Raw genomic sequence first — 21,589 nt, 5'->3', positions numbered from 1 at the left:
TCGCGCGCTGGGGGGAGGGGGCGAGGGCGGGGGCGCGCGCAGGCTGGGGGGGCGGGGCCGAAGCAGCTTCCTTCACCCCCCTCCGCTCGCCCCGTAGCCCTAGGGCAGGGGGCCGCAGTCTAGGGGCGGGCCCAGGGGAGGGGGGCAGGTTACAGGGACCCCCCCCTCCCCGGGAACCGGCGGTGGGCGGGGCTTGAACCCCGGAAACGGTGGGGGGGGCCCAGGCTTGGTCCTGGACCCCTGGGCAGTGGGAGCCGGGAAGGGGCCAGTTAAAGGGCCGGGGGCACTGTGGAGAGGTGGGGTGGGGGGAGGGGAGCTGTGACTCAGACCCCGGACTGAGTGGGGCCCGGGCAGAAGCTGAGCACCCTGCGCCCGAGGAGCCCCCGTTGGCCTGGGGGGGCTGAGGGACTGAGCCCCCCAGAGCAGGACCTCCCCCTGGAAGGGCCGCGCCGCAGCCCGTGGGAGGGCCTCGCCCCTGGCGCCCCCCATCTCCACTCGCCGCCGTCCCGGCCTCCGCCGGAGGGAGGGGCCGAGCGCCCTCGGGGGGCCGTGGACCCCGGCGTTCTGAGCGTTCCGCGCCCCGCGCCGCCCGGCCCCCCCGCCGCCGATGGCCGCCGACCCGCCGGGAGCTGCCGAGAAGGGAGAGATGGCTCCCGGGACACGTGTGAGGTGGGTTCATGCGGCTCCTCCTCACCCCCAGACCTGGGCAGCTCCCACTCCCATTCATCCTCAGCCCGGCCTCTCTTTGCCTTCCCCGCCCCCAGCCTCGCCCTCTCTTTGCTCCAAACTCCTCATCTCCAGCCCTCCTTCCTGTTACCTCTCAACCCTGGGGAACTGGCCTTCCTTCCTAGACCCTGCTTCCCCTTGCAGACCCCCATCCCTGCCTGCAGTCGCCGCCCTCCAGGCCCCTCCCCTGGAGCACTGGAGGGCCCCTTCCCCCCATGGATGGGTCTGGAAGTCCCTGGAAAGGGGGAAGCTGGGGTAAGACTCTGGCCACGAAGAGACCCTCCAGGCCTGCTGAGTCTGTATGGGATCTTGGAGGATCTGGTTTCCATGGGAAGGGGAGCCCAAGGGATTCTAGACAATTAGGAATGGAAAGCAGCCTGGGAAGCTTGGGGGTTGGGGGGGAAGACATGTAGGACTGAGCCCATCTTGAGTTCTGTGGAGATGTCAGGGTGGATTCTAGAATGCCAGGGAATCTGGGAAATTGCCCAGATTGACATGAGAGATCCAAGAGGAGGGTGTCTTGGGGCAGAGGGAGCTCTGTGGGGAGCAGAGGAGTTGAGATGTTGGACTGAAGAAGAGCTCTGAAGCAGCATTGGGGGGAGGGGTGTCTCAGAGCCCTGGGCAGCAGAGTGAATCTTTAGGGATGGGGGAGGGAAGCATCCCACTGGATGTGTTGACAATGTATAGGTTTTGGAGGAAGAGAGATTGGGTGGTAGTTGTGTGTGTGAGAGAGAGAAAGGAGGGAGGAAGAAAGGTCTGGAGCTTCTACCCAGGAATCTGTGGGTATTTTGGAGGTAAGTCTGGGAAATTTTAGGTTGGAGAATGCATGGGGTGTATTACATTTGGGTAAAAGAGGAAGAGTTGGGGCCTCTCTAAGGTAACTCCACAGAAAAGGAGCCCCTGGCTTTCCAGGGAGCTTTGGTGTGGGGATGTCAGTGCAGAGGCCCTAGTCCCTTCCTCATCTCTGGGCTAGGCAAGAGGACACTGAGGAAGTATTAGAGGAAAGAGGAGTGAGGTCAGGAAGCCAATTCTCAGACTCCCAGAGGAGCCAGGTGAGCTGCTTTGGAGAGAGAGGCCTTGAGTGGAGGGAGTGTTGTTCCCCCCCCCCCACCCCCCACCCACCTCCCCTGCAGGAGGGATGACCTCCTTGTCTCTCCCTGGGTAAGAGGGCAAGCTCTGGTTGCCTAGGAAAGAGGGGATCTGCGGGAGTTTCTCAGGCCAGGGCCTCAGTGGGCTCACCTGACCTGCCACCATTTACCCATAGCCCTCGGCGTTGCTGACGCCCCCAATGTCGTCGAGCAGCCGGGGGCCGGGGGCCGGAGCGCGCCGACGCCGAACCCGCTGCCGCCGCTGCCGGGCCTGTGTGCGAACCGAGTGCGGGGACTGCCACTTCTGCCGAGACATGAAGAAGTTTGGGGGGCCCGGGCGCATGAAGCAGTCGTGCCTGCTCCGGCAGTGCACTGCCGTGAGTTCTGACCCCACCTCATCAAACACCCTTGGGGCTTTGGGTACCCTTCCCCAGCTGGCCCAAGGGCCTTTCTGGGGGTGGCTTCCTGGCGTGTACTGTAGAGTTGCTGTTTATTCATGAATTTTTTCACTATTTTGTTTAAATGTCCACCAGGCCCATTTTCACTCCAAGCTGGGGGCAATGTTAGGGAACCTAGGAGAATCTAACCTAGTGCCTGCTTTCATGCTTTTCCCAGCTTCAGAAGCACAGACCCATAGAGAGCTCACCCTGTCTTGGTCTTGTACCCCTCCCTGGAGGGATTTGTGTACAGAGGCCCACTTCCAGAGCCAGCCCCGGTGAATAGGTCTTAGCCTTCTTTGGCCTCTTCCTCACCTGCCAGAGTGGTCTTGAAGTTGAGGCAGGCTTACCCTTTGCTTGACCTTGAACAAACACTTTGAACCTCAAGGTGTCTTTTCTGTGAAACGTTTTCTTTGCCAAGTGTAAAGATTAAACAGTGGCATGGTTGTGAGTGTTCCTGCTACTGGGCCCAGCACACAGTAGGTAGCTGGAGAATGTGAGTTTTTTCCTTTAAGCTTCCTGGGGCTCCAGAATGTGGCCCTTCTCCAGCAGCCTTAAGGAGCCAGCTGCATCCTGCGCCCCCTCCTGGAGGACCACCACCTCCTTTTCCTTCCAGCCACTTTTTGCTGCTTCTTTACCCCACAGCACTCCCTTCTCTCCCTTTGTACCCAAACCCTTGCCTCGCTTTCCTGTTTCTCCTTTCCCGACCTACTTTTTCCTTGGGCCTGTCTCCCGACCTTCAGCGTCCCTCAGATGACTACGTGTTACCACTGCCCTTCCCAAAGTCAAGTTGTCTCAGGGCTGCTCTCTTTCTCATGGGACTTTTTAGTGTTCCCAGGAGTCTTGCCAAAACCTGGTTCATTGTAGGCTCCAGAGCAACCTTTGGGCTGCCCATTGAGCAAACTCAGAATCATCCCAAGCTGTTGCCAGGTCCTCTGCAGCTCTCTCTCGGTAGTATTGTCATATTTCCCATGGTTTCTCTTCTTCGGCAAAGCCAGCTACAATTTTCAGGGTCACACACACAGACCCTGACTCCAGCTGCAACATTTCCAACAGCGATAACAACTATGTATCCGGTGCCTCTCATGCATTATCTCATTCTTCCAATAGTCCCACAGAAGAAAAATGCTTAGCACCATTTTACAGATGGAGAAACAAAGACATAGGGAGGTTAAGTCACTTGTTCAAGGTTACACTGCCAAAAAGGAACAAATTCAGGATTTGATCTCTTGGCCCGTGGGTTCTGAATTTCATCCAGCATTGGCCAGTCTCCCCAGACGGAAGGGTCTCTCCCCTGTTGCTTGCTTTCAGGGTCCCTAACACCCTCTCTTCCCCAACAGCCCGTGCTCCCACACACAGCTGTGTGCCTCTTATGTGGGGAGGCTGGGAAGGAGGACACAGTGGAGGGAGAGGAAGAGAAATTTGGTTTGAGCCTCATGGAGTGTACAATCTGCAATGAGATCGTCCACCCTGGCTGCCTGAAGGTGATGGCCCTGGGGGCCCTGGAGTCTGAAGGTGATGGCCCTGGGGAATGCTGCCTCTGGGTTTACTGGCACCCTACATCCACTCCCTGCCCTCTGCCTACAGATGGGGAAGGCTGAGGGTGTCATCAATGCGGAGATCCCTAACTGCTGGGAGTGCCCTCGATGCACCCAGGAAGGCCGGACCAGCAAGGTAAGGATAGGGGCTGGGCTGGGTGCTGGACTCTGGGTAGGCAGTGGGTCGGAGAGCTGGATAGAACCTCACCCTCAGCTTCCATCTCCCCAGGATTCAGGTGAGGGACCAGGCCGCCGCAGGGCTGACAACGGCGAGGAGGGCGCCAGCCTGGGGAGTGGATGGAAGCTGACGGAGGAGCCGCCGCTTCCACCACCCCCACCCAGGCGCAAGGGCCCCCTACCTGCTGGGCCTCCCCCAGAGGACGTGCCTGGGCCCCCCAAAAGAAAGGAGAGGGAGGCAGGGAATGAGCCCCCTACCCCAAGGAAAAAGGTGAGCCAGGGAGCATGCTCACTAGGTCTAGCACAAAGGATTCTGGGAGCAGTAGTCTTGTTCCTTGTTGGGGAGGGTGGGCCTGGGACGCTGTGCTCTGTGGGTTCCCCAAGGGGTTTTTGGGAGATGTAGTTCAGGAGGTATTGGGAGGAGGATGGAGCATGCTCAGTGGGGAAGAGAGGTACAGGTGAGGTGCAACTGGTACTGGGCAGGGAAGCTTTGGGAGCTCAGGGTGCTTCAGGTAGGAGGGAGAGAGCCTGCTCAATTTAGGTGCTACAGAGGAAGAAGGAGGGGCTGGGAAGGGCCTGAGGGGGAAGAAAGAGAAGATGAGAGCATGCTCAGTGAGCCAAGACACTGTTGGGGAGGTGAGCATGCTCAGAGTTCTTCCTGAGATGGGGGCTTCTGGGATTTGTAGTTTAAGAAGAGAGCATGGATCTTAGCTTTGTGGACAATGAGGGGCTAATGGGGTCTTTCCCTTTCCCCATATTTCCCTCTTACTCTGGTAGGTGAAAGGAGGCCGAGAGAGGCACCTGAAGAAGGTGGGTGGAGATGCCTGCCTCCTCCGAGGATCGGACCCAGGCGGCCCCGGCCTTCTGCCCCCCAGGGTTCTGAATCCAAGCCAGGCTTTCTCGTCCTGCCACCCTGGGCTCCCTCCCGAGAACTGGGAGGTGTGCCGGGGACCTCCTCCCTCCCCCTCCCACCTTTCCTTGCCCCACCCTCCACCCTGGAGACAGAGATCTGTCCCTTCCTGCTCACCTTGTCTGCCCCTGCCCCATTTGGCCACAATGGGCATCTGGACCCCTGGGAAGAGTGGAGGGGGAGAGGTGGGTTGGGGCCAGGCTTCAGAACTTTCCAAGAACCCTTGGGGTGTCATCTGATCCATTTGCATCATCTTTCCACATCTTAAAGGGAAAAAGAACTGAGTTCAGATCCCTGCCCACTGACTCCCTGTGTGGTCTTGGCAACTTGTCAGCTGTTCTGAACCTTGGTTTCCTCATGTGTGAAGGAGATGATACTGCCTACCCTACCCACCTATCTCACAGAACTGTTTACATGTAATGAAAGTAAATGAGTTTTGTGAACTATGAAATGTACCTAGGGTTGTGGAAAAGGAGGCCCAGAAAGGTTAAAAGACTTGCCCAGGGTCACACAGCAAGGCTGAACTTCAGGTGTCACTTTGCCCTGACACACAAATGCAAGGGTCTGCCTGATTGTGTTCAAATCCTGCTTTTGCCATTTGTCATTTTATAATCTGGGCTAGTCACTTAGTCTCTCAGAGCGTCCGTCTCCTCATGTCTTAAGAAGAGTGGCCCAGGTTGCCATTCCATGCAAGCACTGTGAGAGTATGTTGAGTTAGTGTAAGATGCTCTGTCACTCTCACATTCTTGAACAGATACTTGGAATCATCTAGTCCAGCATTCTGTGTTGCAGGTGATGAGCCAGGGGTTTCCAAAGGCCACAGAGAGTTCGATAGCCAGGCCGATACACAAAACTACATCTCTAATTGTTCTCTATATTTCACTGCGTTTGGAAACTCATAAGCTGTTGAAACCCATAGGGCTTTTAATTCTTTGAATCAATGCCTTCATGTGACAGATAAGGAGACCAAGGTCCAGAGGGACATGGTGTGGCTGAAGCTTCACATCGTTCGGGGGCATAGCCACGACTGGAACTCGGGACTGTCTCTTGGGCTGCTCATCCCCTGCTGACTCCTCAGGGGCAGGGAGGTGGGACAGTGCACCCCAGGCCCTAGAACAGCCTCCCCCTATCTCCTTGCAGAAACCAAAGCCGCCTTTGGCCTCTGCTGAGGGCCCGGCAGTGCCGTCCCCATCACCACAGAGGGAGAAGCTAGAACGTTTCAAGCGCATGTGCCAGCTGCTGGAGCGGGTGCCTGACACCTCCTCGTCCTCCTCAGACTCGGATTCTGACTCCGACTCTTCAGGCACATCGCTGAGTGAGGATGAGGCCCCTGGCGAGGCCCGGAATGGGCGACGGCCAGCCCGGGGCAGCTCGGGCGAGAAGGAGAACCGCGGGGGGCGGCGGGCTGTGCGCCCTGGCAGTGGGGGGCCCCTCCTCAGCTGGCCCCTGGGCCCCGCCCCACCGCCCCGGCCCCCACAGCTGGAGAGGCACGTGGTGCGGCCCCCACCTCGAAGCCCTGAGCCTGACACGCTGCCTTTGGCTGCTGGATCCGACCACCCCCTGCCCCGTGCCGCCTGGCTTCGTGTCTTCCAGCACCTCGGGCCCCGAGAGCTGTGCATTTGCATGCGAGTCTGCCGGACTTGGAGCCGCTGGTGAGTGACCTGGACAGGCCTGGGTTCTCACTTGCTGTGTGACCTGCAACAGCAGGTTGTGATCTCTTTGGCTCCTGGTCTGTAATCTGTGCACATTTTAGTCTGATACTTTTGTATTTGCTGTATGCAGGCTGCTTTCCATTTGTGAGCTCGTTGAACTCTCATAACAACTTTGTGAGGTGGGTACTATTATTCCCTTTTATAGATGAAGCTGAGGTCAAGGTCATGGAGGGGACGTAGTAGAGCTAGGAATTTGAACCCAGGCCCTGTGGCTCCAGAATCTTTTCTTTTAATAACTATCATTTACGAATGTTCAGTATGTGCCAAGCATAGTGCTGACTGCTGGACATGCGTCACCTGACTTGTTTTTCACGCAGTCTTTTTTCTGAGGACAGTCTCATTATAGGTCCTATTTACAAAGAAGAAAGGTCTTTGCTGAGGTGACCCCTGCCCTCTCAGAGGCAGCCATTCTTGAGGCCCCTGGCTCCCTTGGTAATTTCTTTCTGCCCCGTAGCCACCACCAGCTCCCTTTGCCTATCCTCCCCTCATCTCCCCACTGCTTTCTCACCCTTGTTTGTTCAGAAATGTCGGTCATCCTCCCAAGCCCCTGGTCTTCCTCTTTGATCCTGCCCCTGACAAAATCCTCCCCCAACCCCATCAAATTCCCACCGTACTCTGTTCCCTCTACAGAGCACATAGAGGTCTTTTGCCTGCTGATCAGTTTTCACTCAATGATTCATTTTCATGTTCATGTCCCTTGTTGGCATGGTACTTTGTCTGTTTTATCTGTATGTCCCCACCATGGGACAAGGGCAGTGTAGGTGCCCGAGAAATAATTCATTAAATGAGAACATTCAGGCTCTTTCCCAGGCACTTACTGTAGACCAGGCATTGTTTTGGGCACTTGGCAAATTGTTGGCTGACTTGTTCCTCGTAATAGCAGCCCTGTGAAGGAATGAGGGACACCTGAAGTCACAGCGCAAGTTCGTGGCTGAACTCAAACTTCAGTCCTTTTCCTTTAGACTCTGGGGCATTAGTTCATGCCTCTGGTCCCTGTGGAGGCTGTAGAGCTAAGAAGATGGGAGTACAGGCTCTGGAAGCAAATTGCCTATGGTTGCATCGTATTCTTTCTCTGATAAGCTGATACTGCTGGGCTTAATTTAGAAGTTAAGTTTCTTAACTTCTCTGTGCCACAGTTTTTTCTTCCATCTGTGAAGCCAGGAGAACCAAAGCATTTCCTTCGTAGTGTCTTTGTAAGCTAATATACTTAAAGAATTGAGGATGCTACCTAGGAAATAGAAACTACTCCATGCCTTAACTGTAATCATTATTATTCACTCAGTTGCAAATATTGCTGGAAGCACAGACTTTATATCCTCAGAACACAGGTCTGTGCCCTTGAAGAGTTCCCAGTCAACCCGCAACATAGAAGCAAATAGAGCAATTACTGGGGATCATCACCCCAGCTTGTGTAGTGATTGAGGAAATGTTTGCTGAGGCCTCCTCAAAGCCAACTCTGTGCTGGGCACGTGGGATCCAGAATTGAAGAGGACTTGATTTCTGCCTCAAGGAGAGACTTGCGACCGGAAGTGGACGAAGCAGAGAGGCTGGACTGCACAGTGATTTCTAGCTGGGGTCCTGGAGTCTGGCCTTCGTGGGTGTCATCCACTGGGACTTCCGCACTTCCTGGATGTATGGCCAGGGGTGGATAGCGATACCTTTCATGGCCTGTTTTCTCATCTTTAGTCTAGGGTTCATACTCTTACCTTGTGGGGATTAAATGAAGTGGTCCTTGCAAAGCACTTAGCACACTACCTGAAAGGCACTAAACACTATATAAAATGGTGGCTTTTGATAAGGTTGAAGGTAGGACGGAGCAGAGGTTCAGTGGGACCAGTCAGGAGGCTCGGTCAGGCCCGGGCACAGAAGTAGGGGCAGGAGGGGTAGAGAGGAGGGACTTGGAAGATGGCTGTGCTCACCACTATACCACCAATGCTGGCAAGAGAGGAGGCACTTGGGCTGAGAACTTTTTAAGAAGCAGAATGGCTTGCACTCAGTGACTAAATGGCTATGAGAGCAGCAGGGTGACTCTTAGCTGAGTTCCTGGCCCACAAGTTTCTGGGTGGGCAACAGTGCCGTTCCCTAAGCTCAGGAATACCAGAGGAGGAGCAGGTTCCAGGGAAAGCAAAGTGCTCAGCTCTGACATAATTTGGCCCAAAACTTCTGTGGTCCAGTCAGGAGCTAGCAAGACAGCAGATGGATGTACAGGTCTGATGTTTGAGAGAAAGATCCAAGTTTGGAAGTCTTCATCCTATAGGTGGCAGCTTCCAGAAAGAGGACAGAAGACGGAATGTTAGTATTTGTGAATTAGACAAAGAGCAGCCAGAGACATGGAGGAGATGGTGGTGGTATCCTGAAGAAGAGAGATTGAGGAAGGAGTAAATGATAAAGTGTAGGATGTTGGTGAGAGGTGGTAAGAGACCAAGGACCAGAAATGGCAATTGGATTTGCTATGAGAGGCCTTGGTATCCTTGGCTGTGCTACAAAGAGTTAGGGGGACCAAAGCCAGGTCGCGTGGAATCAAAGATGTCAGCTCCAAGGGAAGGACTTAATCTGTTTGCTTCTGTGTCCCTAGTTTCTAAGATGGTATCTGGCATACAGTAGGTTCTAAGACAGTACTTGTTTTTTTTTTCTTTTTTTTTTTTTTTAATGTTTATTTTTGAGAGAGACAGAGCGTGAGTGGGGGAGGGACAGAGAGAGAGGGAGACACAGAATCCAAAGCAGGCTCCAGGCTCTGAGCTGAGAGCCCGATGCGGGGCTCAAACCCGTGAACCGCAAGATCATGACCTGAGCTGAAATCAAGAGTAGCATGCTTAAACGACTCAGCTACCCAGGCGCCCCTAAGATAGTACTTGTTGAATGGGTGAATGAATGGAAGTGAGGAAATCAGGATGGTGTGTGGAAAGAGGTAGTGAGGGTGGAGCTAGAGAGGAATTTGTAGGTGGGAGAGCAGGAAGTTGTAGGCTTTCCTGTCTGGTGGCTTTTATCTTTTGGCACTGGGAGGCGAAGTCAGTGTACCAAGAGCGAGGGGAGGGGGCAGCCAGAGGAAGTATGGTGGAGTTGTTGAGTCACAGGGAAGAGGGTTGGAACTTTGGAGGACATGGGCAGAGAGGGTGGCAAGGAAGGGACTAGAACACAGGGTCAGGACCAGTTGGGGGCTGGGAATAAAGGCCTGGAGATGGGTGGGTAGGAGGACAGTGGTGGCATCAGAGAGTCCAGATTGCTGAGAGGGAAGAACCAGTTTGGGCTGGTAAATCTGCATCCCCAAAGGGCCTCTGCAAGACAGAGGTTTAGAACTAGAATTTCAGATTTGGGAGGTGGGCTTAATGGGGTGCTGACTCAGTCGGGGTGGCTGGGGTCTAGGAAGAAGTGAACGGGTTAGGGAACTCACACATCAAGCCCTGACGCCCCTAGATGAGCGCATGTGGTGCCTCTTAAGAGTTCTTCTTGCCTCTCACCTTAGGCGTCCTTCCCCAGCTTAGAAAGAACATATCCATGGCTCCCTGCTGCCCTCACAACAGACTCCCACAATTCTGTTGGACGTTTGGACATGTACAGTACCTCACCGACGGCACGAAGTATTTCCCACACTTCCCCCGTACGGTCTGCCTTCATCTTTGCAGCAAACCTTTGAAGTACTGCCTTTACTCTCTTATGGTTTGGAGAATGGAGGCCCAGAGAGAGTGACTCAAAGCATGGAGCTGGCAGAGCTGGGATTCAAATTCCTATCGAGCTCACACACTTTACCTCTAGGCTCTCGTGGGCATGACAGTCCAGCCTGGCATTCCAGCCCGCCTTGACACGGTGGGCCTCCTCTGAGGTCTTCCCCCGGCCTCTAAACCAGTCACAGCTCAGGCTCTCAATCCAGACCAGCTTGGTTTAAAGCCTGGCTTTGCTACCACTTGGTAACTCTGGGATCTTGAACAAGTTTCTTAATCTCTTTGCCTTAACTCTTAAAAAGGAGATGATAATAACAATATTTACCTCCTAGGGCTGTTGTTGTGAGGTTAAATGCCTTATCTATAGACAAGTACCTGGCACATAGTAAGCTCTCAGTAAACACTAGTTGTTAGTACCATAGGCATCATCCTCACCTTCTTCATTATGGTGAGCTGATGAATTGCCCTTTGTTCCTGCTGCCTGAGTTTCTCAGAGTGCTCTGTTTTCTCTCTGTGTCCTAGGCCTGGACACTGGTTCTTCCCCATCTGGAACATAACACCCACTTTCCTCCCCTCACTAGAATAACTGCTGTCTTCTTAAAGTCTCAAATCAGGCTGTCTCCCTGGGAGGCTCCTTGTCCAGTCCTCTCATTGACCCTTATTATATCCTTTGCTGCTTCAGTTACCATGGACTGGCCGTGTTTCCCCCATTTTCTGATAGCCCAGTGGAGGCTGGGCGCTTAGGATCAGTAGGGCAATTGGTGATTGTTGGCTGCCGTTCTTAGGTTTAAACCCAGTGTCCTGGTCATTCAAGAGTAAAGGGACCAATTAGTTCAATCCCAGAAAAGTCCTGGGAGACTTCCTGGGAGAGGAGGCACTGGAGCTGTGTGTTGAAAGCTCTGGGTTGGTTGGCATTTCTGGCAGAAGCACAACATGTACCAATCTATGTTGGCTCCAGGCAGCATTGTATGTCAATAGGCAGGCAGGTCGTTTGGCCTGGCTATCGTGAAGTGGGATACAGAAACAACTGGGGGACCCATGTGTGCCTCCAGAGAGAAGGGTTCCCTTCTAGCTGTAGAAGATCCAGGAGGGCTTCAAGATGATAGTGGCAGTTGAGCTGAGATTCAAGACTGGGTTGGAGTGGGCAGGATTTCACTGAGTAGAAAAAGAAAAAGGGCAGGACCTAGAGGCAGAAGCTGCGTTGAGGATAGGTTGGGTTTTTTCCTTTTCTGTTTTATAATCGGAGAGATTTGCAAATGTTTATTGGTTGAGTGGAAGGAACCAGGAGAAGTAGAGGCTAGAATGCCAGAAGAGGGGGGGAAGTGGTAGGAAGCAGCAGGCGGGAGTGGAGTTGTTTGGATTGAAGCCTTCAGTGTCAGTGCCCCCAGTATTCCCTAAAATGTCATACAGGGCGCTGGCAGTTTCAAGTGGCACAAAAGCATGGCTTAATCCTTCTGTTAGTTTTGAAAAGGAAGTCTCTCCATTGGGTGCTATTGTGTCTTTAACACTTCTCAATACTTACCTCCCTGTTTAACAAAAATAGTCTTCAGGTGGTAGCCTAAAGCCACAGCAACACCTGCCTAGAACTTAATAGCCCTGGTCTGTTTTTATTGTACATGTTTCTTTTTTTTTTTTTTTAATTTTTTTTTTTCAACGTTTATTTATTTTTGGGACAGAGAGAGACAGAGCATGAACGGGGGGAGGGGCAGAGAGAGAGGGAGACACAGAATGGGAAACAGGCTCCAGGCTCTGAGCCATCAGCCCAGAGCCCGACGCGGGGCTCGAACTCACGGACCGCGAGATCGTGACCTGGCTGAAGTCGGACGCTTAACCGACTGCGCCACCCAGGCGCCCCTATTGTACATGTTTCTAAGGTTAACATATGTATATGAAATAATACTGCCTTTAAGTGCGAAGTGGGGATCAATTTAAAGATAAATCCATGTTCTGCACAGAAGGGGATAGCAAATAACCGGAGTTGGGAACCACTGCCCCAGCTCAGGGCTTCTTGCAGGGAAAGCCCTTCAGTATGAGGGGTGGGAGGCAGGGAAGACACAGCCTCCTGGGCCCTTCCCACGCCTGCTGCTTCTGACACAGTCCATCTAGCCCAGTGAGAATTTCCTGACATGCCTCTGAAAACTGGAAGAAAGTTTTCTAACTAAGTCTCAAGGAACTTTAGTGTGCCACAAAGTGTTTATAGGTGACCTGGGGAGAACACCGGAAGGGTTCCTGGTAAAATAAGTTTGGGAAGCCCTTCTCTGGTTTTGCTGCATGTTGGACTAGTCAAGGCTCTCAGAAATGCTGGGATCAGGAATTCAAATTCAAATCAGGATTTGAAACTGAATCCTGGGCCCTACCAGGCCTTCCATAAACACTGATTAAGTGAATAAATGAAAAGCTGAGATGAAATGTATTGTGGGGGAGGGCCCGGTGGAAGCTTCAGGGAATTCACACTGGCTTTGCACCATTCCTTCATTCAACAAATGTGCAACAGATCACCTGGGTGCACCTGGCACAGTGCTGGGTACTGGCCCTACCAAAGGAGAAAAGCCAGACCTGCCCTTGTAGAGCCTCCATTCTAGTTGAAGAGACACAATGATCAAAGAGAACAGGGTTGTAGGTCAAGCCTCAGGCAGTTGGCCATCAGAATGGGGCAGATGTGGCTCAAAGGCAGAGATTAATAAAGGATATGGGAAATTCCCATGAGTCATCATAACTTAGCCAGGGAGAATTCCAGAAGTCCAAGGTGGGGTGGGGGTGGGTGTGGGTAGGGGCTGCTGACAGATCCCTATGGTGTTACATTAAATACACCATGTAGGGTGTTTGTGTCTTTGCTAAAATGCTTTATAAGTTGTAATGCCTAAAAACATACAGAAGCCCTGTGGGGCTGACTGAGTCTGGATCATTATCCTCATTTTATAAAGGGAGCATCTGAGGCTCAGGGAGAGGAATGGACTTGCTTGGGGTCTCACATCCAGTAGGTGATGAAATAGAACCCCAAACCCAGTGCTCTTGTCCTGAGGAGGGGAGCTTCCTGCCACCCCCTGCTGTCTTTGTGGGCCAGCCAGGATAGAGCTGTCTGTGGTGGACCCTTAAGTAGGGAGTTTTGTGGGCTCCCTGAGAGCTGAGAGCTCTGTCTCCCTCTTGTGGCTGATAGGTGCTATGACAAGCGTCTGTGGCCTCGAATGGACCTGAGCCGGCGAAAGTCACTGACCCCGCCCATGCTCAGTGGTGTGGTTCGTCGCCAGCCCCGAGCCCTGGACCTCAGCTGGACAGGTGTCTCCAAGAAGCAGCTCATGTGGCTTCTGAACCGACTGCAAGGTAGGGTTGGATGGCAAGGTAGGACAGAGTGAACAGGGAGACAGTCCTGGGATGGAGCATCAGCTTCCTGACCTTCCCTCCAACCCCCCAGGCCTGCAGGAGCTGGTGCTCTCTGGCTGCTCCTGGCTCTCCGTCTCTGCCCTGGGCTCAGCCCCACTGCCGGCCCTGCGGCTCCTGGACCTTCGCTGGATTGAGGATGTTAAAGACTCCCAGCTGCGTGAGCTGCTGCTGCCTCCACCAGACACCAAACCAGGTGTGGCCCCTGTTGGCTCATTTGCAGAATGGGTTGGGCAAGGGGAGGGAGTGGGTATGAGGCCTCCAAGGTCTCTTCCAACTCATGCTGGATGTTAAAAGATTTGAAGAAAGGACAAGCACAAGTTTGATTAGAAGGCCTTACTTGGCCATTGTTCATCTGCTGTGCGTTCCACCGTGTGATAGGAGCTGTAAGGGAACAGGGATGAAGAGGAAGTAGCCCCTGCCCTCTAGAGGGGAGATGGTTATGTGATGAAACACGGTATAAAACAGGAGGATGATGTAAGAATTCTGGAAGAAGCCAGGGGCATGGCTGATGGCAGATATGAGTGAAGTCACTGGGTGTGGTGGGCACTATTGGAGAGCCTCCAAAGGGAGCAGCGGCAATTGCCAGGGAAGAATGCAGGCCCAAAGAGCCAGAAATGGATTTTTCTATGAGATATCCATGATTTTATTTTATTTTTTAAATGTCTGTTTATTTGGGGGGGGGAGGACAGAGAGAGAGGGAGAATCCCAAGCAGGCTGTTAGCAGGGAGCCTGACTTGGGGCTTGAACCCACAAACCGTGATATCATGACCTGATATCATGATGATATCATGATGACCTGAACTGAAATCAAGAGTTGGGCACTTAACTGATTGAGCCATCCAGGTGCCCTGAAATATCCTTGATTTTAAATGATGGCAGTTAATTTAACATTCTTTTGCTTATTTTATATATTTTTAAATGTTTATTTTTGAGAGAGAGAGAGAGTGTGTGTGTGAGCGGGGGGGGGGCAGAGGGGAACAGAGGATCTGAAGCGGGTTGTATGCTGACAGCCGTCGGCCCAATGCAGGGCTCAAACTCACAAACTCTGAGATCATGAGCTGAGGTGAAGTCCGATGCTCAGTCAACTGAGCCACCTAAAAGAATGTCCCTAACATTCTTTTAAAATTCATGTGTGGACCAGTAAATATATGGCTGAGCAGTAGATTTGGCCCTTATGCCCCCTTGCCCTGTAATAAAAGGATAAGGGTTTTCCTGAGAGGATGGAGCAGAAAGAGGGAGCCAAATGACTTGGAAGGTTGCATAGGGCTGGTGGTATCATCTCCTGAGTCAGGCCAGGTACCTGCCAGGTAAAGTCAGCTTTTGTTATTGAACACATACTCTGGCCCTGGCCCTATGTAGGGCCCTGGAGATCTCAAACTGAGTTGGTCCCATTCCCTACGCTGGTGGAACCCTAGTAATGCAGAAGAGAATCAGAAATGGAAAGTTATGGTGTGATAATGGTAGTGGCTATGGTCAGGGCAGGGGTGGGGAGCAGTGAGAGAATTCCTCCCTGAGTTGGTGCTATTTGAACTGGGTCCTGAAAGGGACAGGGTTGTCCCAGGGAGTGTGAAGCAGGAATAAACAGTTTCTTAGGGCATGAGGCCCATACTTACAGAGGGGGGTGCTGGGAGCTGGTCAGATGAACAGAGGCTGGTCACAACAGAGGTGTGGGTTAGGAGCACTGAGGCCCGGAGCTTCCTTGTCTAGCCAGGAGATGTGATGCTAACAACAGCTTCTCTGGCCCCCGCTAGTCTGTTCTCCACACTGATGCCAGGGGAACCATCCAGAAGGGCAAATCTGTCCATGTCTGCCCTGTGCTCTAAATTATTTCTCATAGCCCCTTGGTGCTCTCTGGATAAAGACTAATACTTTGTCGCTAAGGCATGGCATGGTCTGGCTCCCACTGACACAATACTATCCCTGCATTTCAGCCCCTCCAGCCCCAGGACCTTTGCCCAGCCTTCTTTGTCTAGAATGCTGTATCCTCCTTTGTCTAATTAACACCTAGTCATCCTTCAGGCTTCAGCATAAGTGCCACTTCCTCCTGGGAGCCCTCCAAGATCTGCGCCACCCCCCACCCCACCCCGCACTGTGCACTAAGATCAGAGTTCCTTTAGAGCTTTGAGAGCAGAGGGGGCCTGGGTGGCTCAGTTGGTTGGGCATCTGACTTTGGCTCAGGTCATGTTTTCATGGCTTGTGAGTTTGAGCCCCGCATCAGGCTCTTGCTGACAACTCAGAGCCTGAGCCTGCTTTGGATTCTGTGTCTCCCTCCCTTCCCCCGCGCGCACGCTCTCTCTCGCTCTCTCTCTCTCAAAAATAAATAAACATTAAAAAAAAAAAAAATTTAGAGCTTTGAGAGCATCCACTCCCAGCTATCTCTACATAGTTGTGAAGTGATTTGATGAAAACCCATTTCTTCTCTTAAGCTCCAGGAGGGCAGGGGCTGTGCTCACTCTAGCCCTTTGCTTTCACAGCTCACTTTTCAGCACCTTTCTCCCCACCCCATTCCCCTTCACAGCAGTCTTGGAAGGGGGTAGACAAACATCTAGAAGTCTCTTACTATCTGGACAAGCCACCAGAGGCCCAGAGGGACTGAGTGACTACTGCAAGGCACACAGGCAGAGCTAGCCCGGAGAACTTCCCTGTTGCCCACTCTTACCGGCATTAGACTGAATCAGGAAAGTGGGGGTGAGGGTGGGCATTGGGAACTGTTTAGTCCATGAAGTGAGAAAGTGCTATTTGGCTGGCACACTGACCCCAGCTCCTCCTGCCTGAACTACCTGAGGAGCTTCCAAGGATGAACCTTCCAGGTCCTTAAGACCTGTTACACCCCCCTTTCTTTCTTTTTTTTTTTTTATAAATTTTTTCTTTTTGACATTTATTTATTATTGAGAGACAGAGAGACACAGAGCATGAGCAGGGAAGGGGCAGAGAGAGGGGGAGACACAGAATCCAAAGCAGGCTCCAGGCTCTGAGCTGTCAGCACAGAGCCCGACGCAAGGCTCGAACTCACAAACTGTGAGATCATGACCTGAGCTGAAGTCGGACGCTTAACCGACTAAGCCACCCAGGCGCCTCTACACCCACCTTTCTTATCTTGGCTCCCTGGCTCTGTGCAGCATTCCTGAAGCAAAATTTCAAGTTCTTCTATTTCCTTGCTTTCGTCCCGATGTTCTCTGCCTGGTGTGTTCTTCTCTCACTTCTCTGCATGTTTAAATCCTTGAAAGCCCAGCTGAAATGCTGCACCTCAGTGAAATCCTTGTAGATGCCTACTTCCCCTGCCCAAGCCAGGAGTGACCTCTCTTTCCTCTGCTTCCTCCTGATGGCTTTTAGCTGTGGCCCGAGATTGAAGGCATCTGTAGGTGTATCCCCTTTCTAGGCTGTCTACTCCTTAAAGGAAAAAACGAGGTAGAATCCAGTTTGCCAAGTCAAGTGTCCACAAAGGTGGCCTGGCAGGTAACAGAAGGGTTGGGCTTGGTGAATGACTTTAGGGAATAGCATCTTGCAACCCAGCTCCCAGCTAATCATTTTCAGGTGAAAAAGATAGCCCAGTGGTGCCAGATCTTATAATTTTTGAAGGAAAAGCTCTATCTAAGTTTCTTTATGGAAATGTCCTTTTTGTAGCATTAGTCATTAATTTAAGAAAATTTTTAGCACTGGGGCACCTGGGTGGCTCAGTCGTTTAAGCAATCTACTCTTGATTTCAGCTTAGGTCATGATCTCGCAGTTTGTGGGTTCAAACCCTGCATTGGGCTCTGTGCTGACCATGCAGAGCCTGCTTGGGATTCTCTCTCCCCCTCTCTTTGCCCCTCCCCTGCTCTTGCTCTCTCAAAATAAATAAAAAGAAAAAGAAAGAAGAAAATGTTTAGCACTGTGCAGACTCCATAAAACACTTGTGAAGGATAGTTTCATAAGTTTGCGACATCTGATTTAGTTTATCTGTGGGCTAGGCCGGTGCCTGGGAGGCAGATAGTGTTGTGGTATGTGGTCTGTTGTCCTACTCTGTTACTTCAGAGTCATGTGACTTCCGACAGATTGCTTAATGATTTTAACCTCAAAGTTCTCATCTGTAAGCAGGAGTGATAGTCACAGTCTCCCACAGCTGTGGTTCTTACAGTGCAGTCCAGACCAGCAGCATCAACACTACTAGAAAACTTGTTAGAAAAATAAACTCTAGGGGTGCCTGGGTGGCTCAGTCAGTTAAGTGTCTGACTTCGGCTCAGGCGGTGATCTCACTGTTCATGAGTTTCAGCCCCGCATCGGGCTCTCTGCTGTCAGCACAGAGCCCACTTCAGATCCTCTGTCCCCTTCTCTCTCTGCCCCTCCTCCACTCACGCTCTCTCTCTCAAAAATAAAAACGTTTAATAATAATAATAAAATAGAAACTCTGAGGCCCTACTATCTAAATTCTGGTGGCAGGGCCAGCAACCATTCTAGGCAGCCCTCCAGGGGACGCAGAAGAGTCACTGGCCTTGGGGCAGGCTTCCACTTAGCCCACCTTAGCTGGTGCCTGGCCCACACTGAGTGCTCAATTAATGATGGCTAGTGTACCCTAGGCACTTAGTTTAAAAAGCAAAAAAAAGTAATGCAGGAATGTGGTAGATACAATAAAAGAAAAGCAGGCCACATGCTTTGGGTGTAGAGATGAGGGGCATGAGTTCTTCTACCCTGGAGATGAAGAAGAGGCCTCTAAGCTCAGACCTAAAAGCCTGGGACACCAGCCGGGCATAGGATTGAACTTCGGTGTCCACAGGCAGAGTCTCAGAGCAGGGTCACCTATGGAATTTGGCCCAGGTGTTTGGGAGCACAGGCGTGGAGTTAGGAACTGAGACAGGGATGAGACCTAATAGGAACTGGAATGTTGTAACCAAGGAGGTGCCTTCAGGGTTTTTGGTAGAGGAGCCTGTATTTGAGAACAGCTCCCTTTGGATGCGAGGAAGGAGAGGAGAGATTAGACTGGGTGAGGAGGCTGTGGCAGGAGTTCAGGCAGGAGTGGTGTTACCCCAGAGGGGTGTCTGGGGAATGGAGAAAAAGGGATTCAGCTGATGATGTTACTAATGGAAGGAGAGGGAAGTAGGAGGGGAGCCTGGGATGGCAGTTCCATTGGGGACGGCATTTGTTGGATGAGTGAATATATATTGAGCACCTATGTCCCAATTGTTAGGGATAGAGCAAGAACAAGACACAAACTCTTGCCTTGGTGGAACTTACATTCTAGTGGGAGGAGAGAAAAAAAGATGTCACATGTTAGAAAAGGGGAAAAAATAATGCAGGGAAAGGGGAGGAGTATGTGGAATGTTACCGAGTCAAATGGAGTAATCATGGCGGGTCTCACTAGGGAGGTGGTGTGAGCAGTGAACAGATTAGATGAGGTCAGGTTGTGTGGGTGTTTGGGAGAAGAGCAGGTGGTGCAGGTGGAGGCTCTTATCTCGGAAGCAGTTTACGGATCGGTGAGGAATAGGTGTGGAGACACAGGTAGGCTAGATGCCTAGGTTTGGGCACAGGAGCGGCCAGGAGTGCTGATCTCTCACCTGCCTGCCCAGGGCAAACAGAGAGCCGTGGGCGGCTGCAGGGGGTAGCAGAGCTGCGCCTGGCGGGCCTGGAGCTGACAGATGCCTCCCTGCGGCTCCTCCTGCGCCATGCACCCCAGCTGAGCGCCCTGGACCTGAGCCACTGCGCCCACGTCGGAGATCCCAGTGTCCACCTACTCACAGCCCCCACTTCCCCACTCCGGGAGACCCTGGTGCACCTCAATCTTGCTGGTAAGCAATCTTTCTGTCCATCCTGCTAGTGTGTTTGTCCCCGAGACCGGTGGCCACCCTCTACTCACCTTCCTAGTCTCAGTTACCTCTACCCCACCCCTAGGTTGCCACCGCCTCACGGACCACTGCCTCCCGCTGTTCCGCCGCTGCCCGCGCCTCCGCCGCCTAGACCTGCGCTCCTGCCGCCAGCTCTCACCTGAAGCTTGTGCCCGGCTGGCAGCCGCTGGGCCCCCTGGCCCCTTCCGCTGCCCAGAGGAGAAGCTACTTCTCAAGGACAGCTAGTTGGGTGCCCCCCCCACCCTCCCCCAGGACTCATCAGGAGCCTGGACCTCGGGCCTTCATTTTATCCCTGCCAGGAGGCCAGGTTACCCACCTCATAACTTGGGATTCCTGCCCAGGGACTCGAGCCAGCCTCCCCCCCTTTCTGCCCCCTGCACTGATATCTCTGGGGGTCTCTCCTTCCCATCCCCTCTCCCTTCCACCTGCTTCATTGTCCATCCCCTGGGGGGAGTGGGTCAGAGGTACTGGGGGTTGCTGAGCCAAAGGGATGGTGGGAGGGGGGTAAGGTGCAAGTTTGAGGGAGGGAAATCGGGGAAAGGGTATCTGCACACAGGATACTGGGAGCCAGGGGGCTGGGGGAGGTGGAGGATGGGCTGGGGGAGGGGGGACAGAAAGCAGACCACCAAGGGTTCAGGGAACAAAGACCAGATACTTGGAGTTGGGGGGTGGGGGGGGCCAAAAAGGGAAACCAGAGGAGTAATTGGGGATCCACATGTCAGAGGTGGGGGGGGAATCGGGGAAACAGGGGAAAGCCAGGGCTGAGCGAGGGGTGGGGGCAAAGAGCAGGTGTGGGGGCAGTAGTACCCCCTCAGGGGGTCACACCCCTCTCCTAACTCCCTCCCCAGATTTCAGTTCCTTCCCCCACAAGCCCTGACTCCTTGAACGTCACTGACAATGGCAGCTATTGCGAGGAGTGGGGGCCCGCGGGGTTCAGCGCGGCCCAGGGGAGTGGTGAGGGGTACCCCAGCCCCCTGCCTGCCTCCCCACACAATACTTGAACATTCATCTGTACTGAAGTGTTACTTGAACCGGGGGAACCTCGGACCTGGGGGAGCCAGAGTGAGGGGACTGATCCGCTTGGACTGAGACTGAGACTGGACCAGTGGGCACCCTGCTTGGACTGCGCCACCCCCAGGCTCTCTCATGCTTTACTGTATTGAGCAGCTCCACCCTCCTGACCGGGGGTGGGGGAGGGGGTGGGGTGCCAGCCCAATGATGGGAAAGATGGGACTCCTCCAGCTTGGCTCTTCCCTCTCTTTCATCGTCATGGAAACTTGTATCCCATTTGCCCAGGGAACTGCCACTCCTGGTTGCCATGGAAATAGCAGCCAATGGACACCTCCCAAAGCCAGTGCTAAGGCTGGAAATGGCCCCTCTTAGTTGCCATGGGAACTTAGTAACAGATTCTTGGCCCTCCCCTGCCCCCCTCCAGGATGGGGGCGGGGTTTGAGGAGGCAGGGGGAGGAGTTGGGGCCAGGTCCCGCCCCTCAGCCCCGGCCTCCCGGGGCAGCCGGGTTGTACCATGTAGGGGAGGGGGGATCTATCCACATACCTCAGGTAACAGGGAGGTGCGAGGGTGGGGGGAGGGACTGGGCGGACCAAAGGCCGGAGGGGAGGGGGTTCTGGGTATGGCGAAAGGCTCGATAATGGGACCGCTTGGGGAGGAGGCAGCCCGGCGGGGGCAAATGGGGGTCCCAGCCGGGCTGGGCCCCTGGGCCCCGGGTCTGTACAATACGGTTTGCTATAAAACTCAAAATCTTCCAACCAGTGCTGCCGCGTTCGTGTGTGTCTCTTCGGCGTTGGGGTGTGGGGGGGGGGTAGAGCTGGCCTGACTGGAATGCTCATGCTTTGGGCCTCCCGAAGGGGGCTGTTTGGATGGATCTGGGAGTTCTTCGCGTCCCCTAGGCTTCCCGGAACTGAGGATGCCGGACGTCCTATGATCCTTAAAGGTGGATAGGTTTACCTTTCGCCAGCTCATCATTTAGGGGGGAGGGGATTGGAGTTCTGGACATCTAGGGGGTGTCCAGGTGTGCCTCAGTGGTCCAGGGCTCGGGGACCCCCAAGTCACACACTGGGGCTAGGCGTTTGCCTCCTTGGGGTTCCGGCACCTGGGCGATAGTGAAGTGGCCTTGGGTCGCG

General features: G+C 53.4%; 1 protein-coding gene across 4 annotated transcripts; it reads left to right on the top strand.

Moving 5' to 3' along the window:
- Positions 1 to 292: 292 nt before the first annotated feature.
- On the top strand, positions 293 to 21,218 carry FBXL19 (F-box and leucine rich repeat protein 19). Of its 4 annotated transcripts, none has more exons than XM_040463111.1 (11): positions 293 to 669; positions 1,991 to 2,191; positions 3,592 to 3,735; positions 3,839 to 3,925; positions 4,019 to 4,237; positions 4,744 to 4,905; positions 6,017 to 6,528; positions 13,405 to 13,568; positions 13,660 to 13,821; positions 19,172 to 19,390; positions 19,494 to 21,218. In XM_040463111.1, exons 2-11 carry the CDS (start codon positions 2,015 to 2,017, stop codon positions 19,670 to 19,672), a joined length of 2,025 nt encoding a protein of 674 aa, XP_040319045.1. In that variant the 5' UTR covers positions 293 to 669; positions 1,991 to 2,014; the 3' UTR covers positions 19,673 to 21,218. The 4 variants fall into 4 exon arrangements, with proteins under 4 accessions (XP_040319045.1, XP_040319046.1, XP_040319048.1 ...); XM_040463112.1 differs by having other exon boundaries at positions 295 to 669; positions 4,744 to 4,776; XM_040463114.1 differs by lacking the exons at positions 293 to 669; positions 1,991 to 2,191 and having other exon boundaries at positions 3,620 to 3,735; positions 4,019 to 4,025; positions 4,744 to 4,776.
- Positions 21,219 to 21,589: the final 371 nt, after the last annotated feature.

The sequence above is a fragment of the Herpailurus yagouaroundi genome, unplaced genomic scaffold, assembly GCF_014898765.1.
Source record: "Herpailurus yagouaroundi ecotype Mexico unplaced genomic scaffold, PumYag 379, whole genome shotgun sequence".
Classification (NCBI taxonomy): domain Eukaryota; kingdom Metazoa; phylum Chordata; class Mammalia; order Carnivora; family Felidae; genus Herpailurus; species Herpailurus yagouaroundi.
Note: the sequence above shows the minus strand (reverse complement) of the source record. Positions and strands in the feature narration are given on the sequence as shown.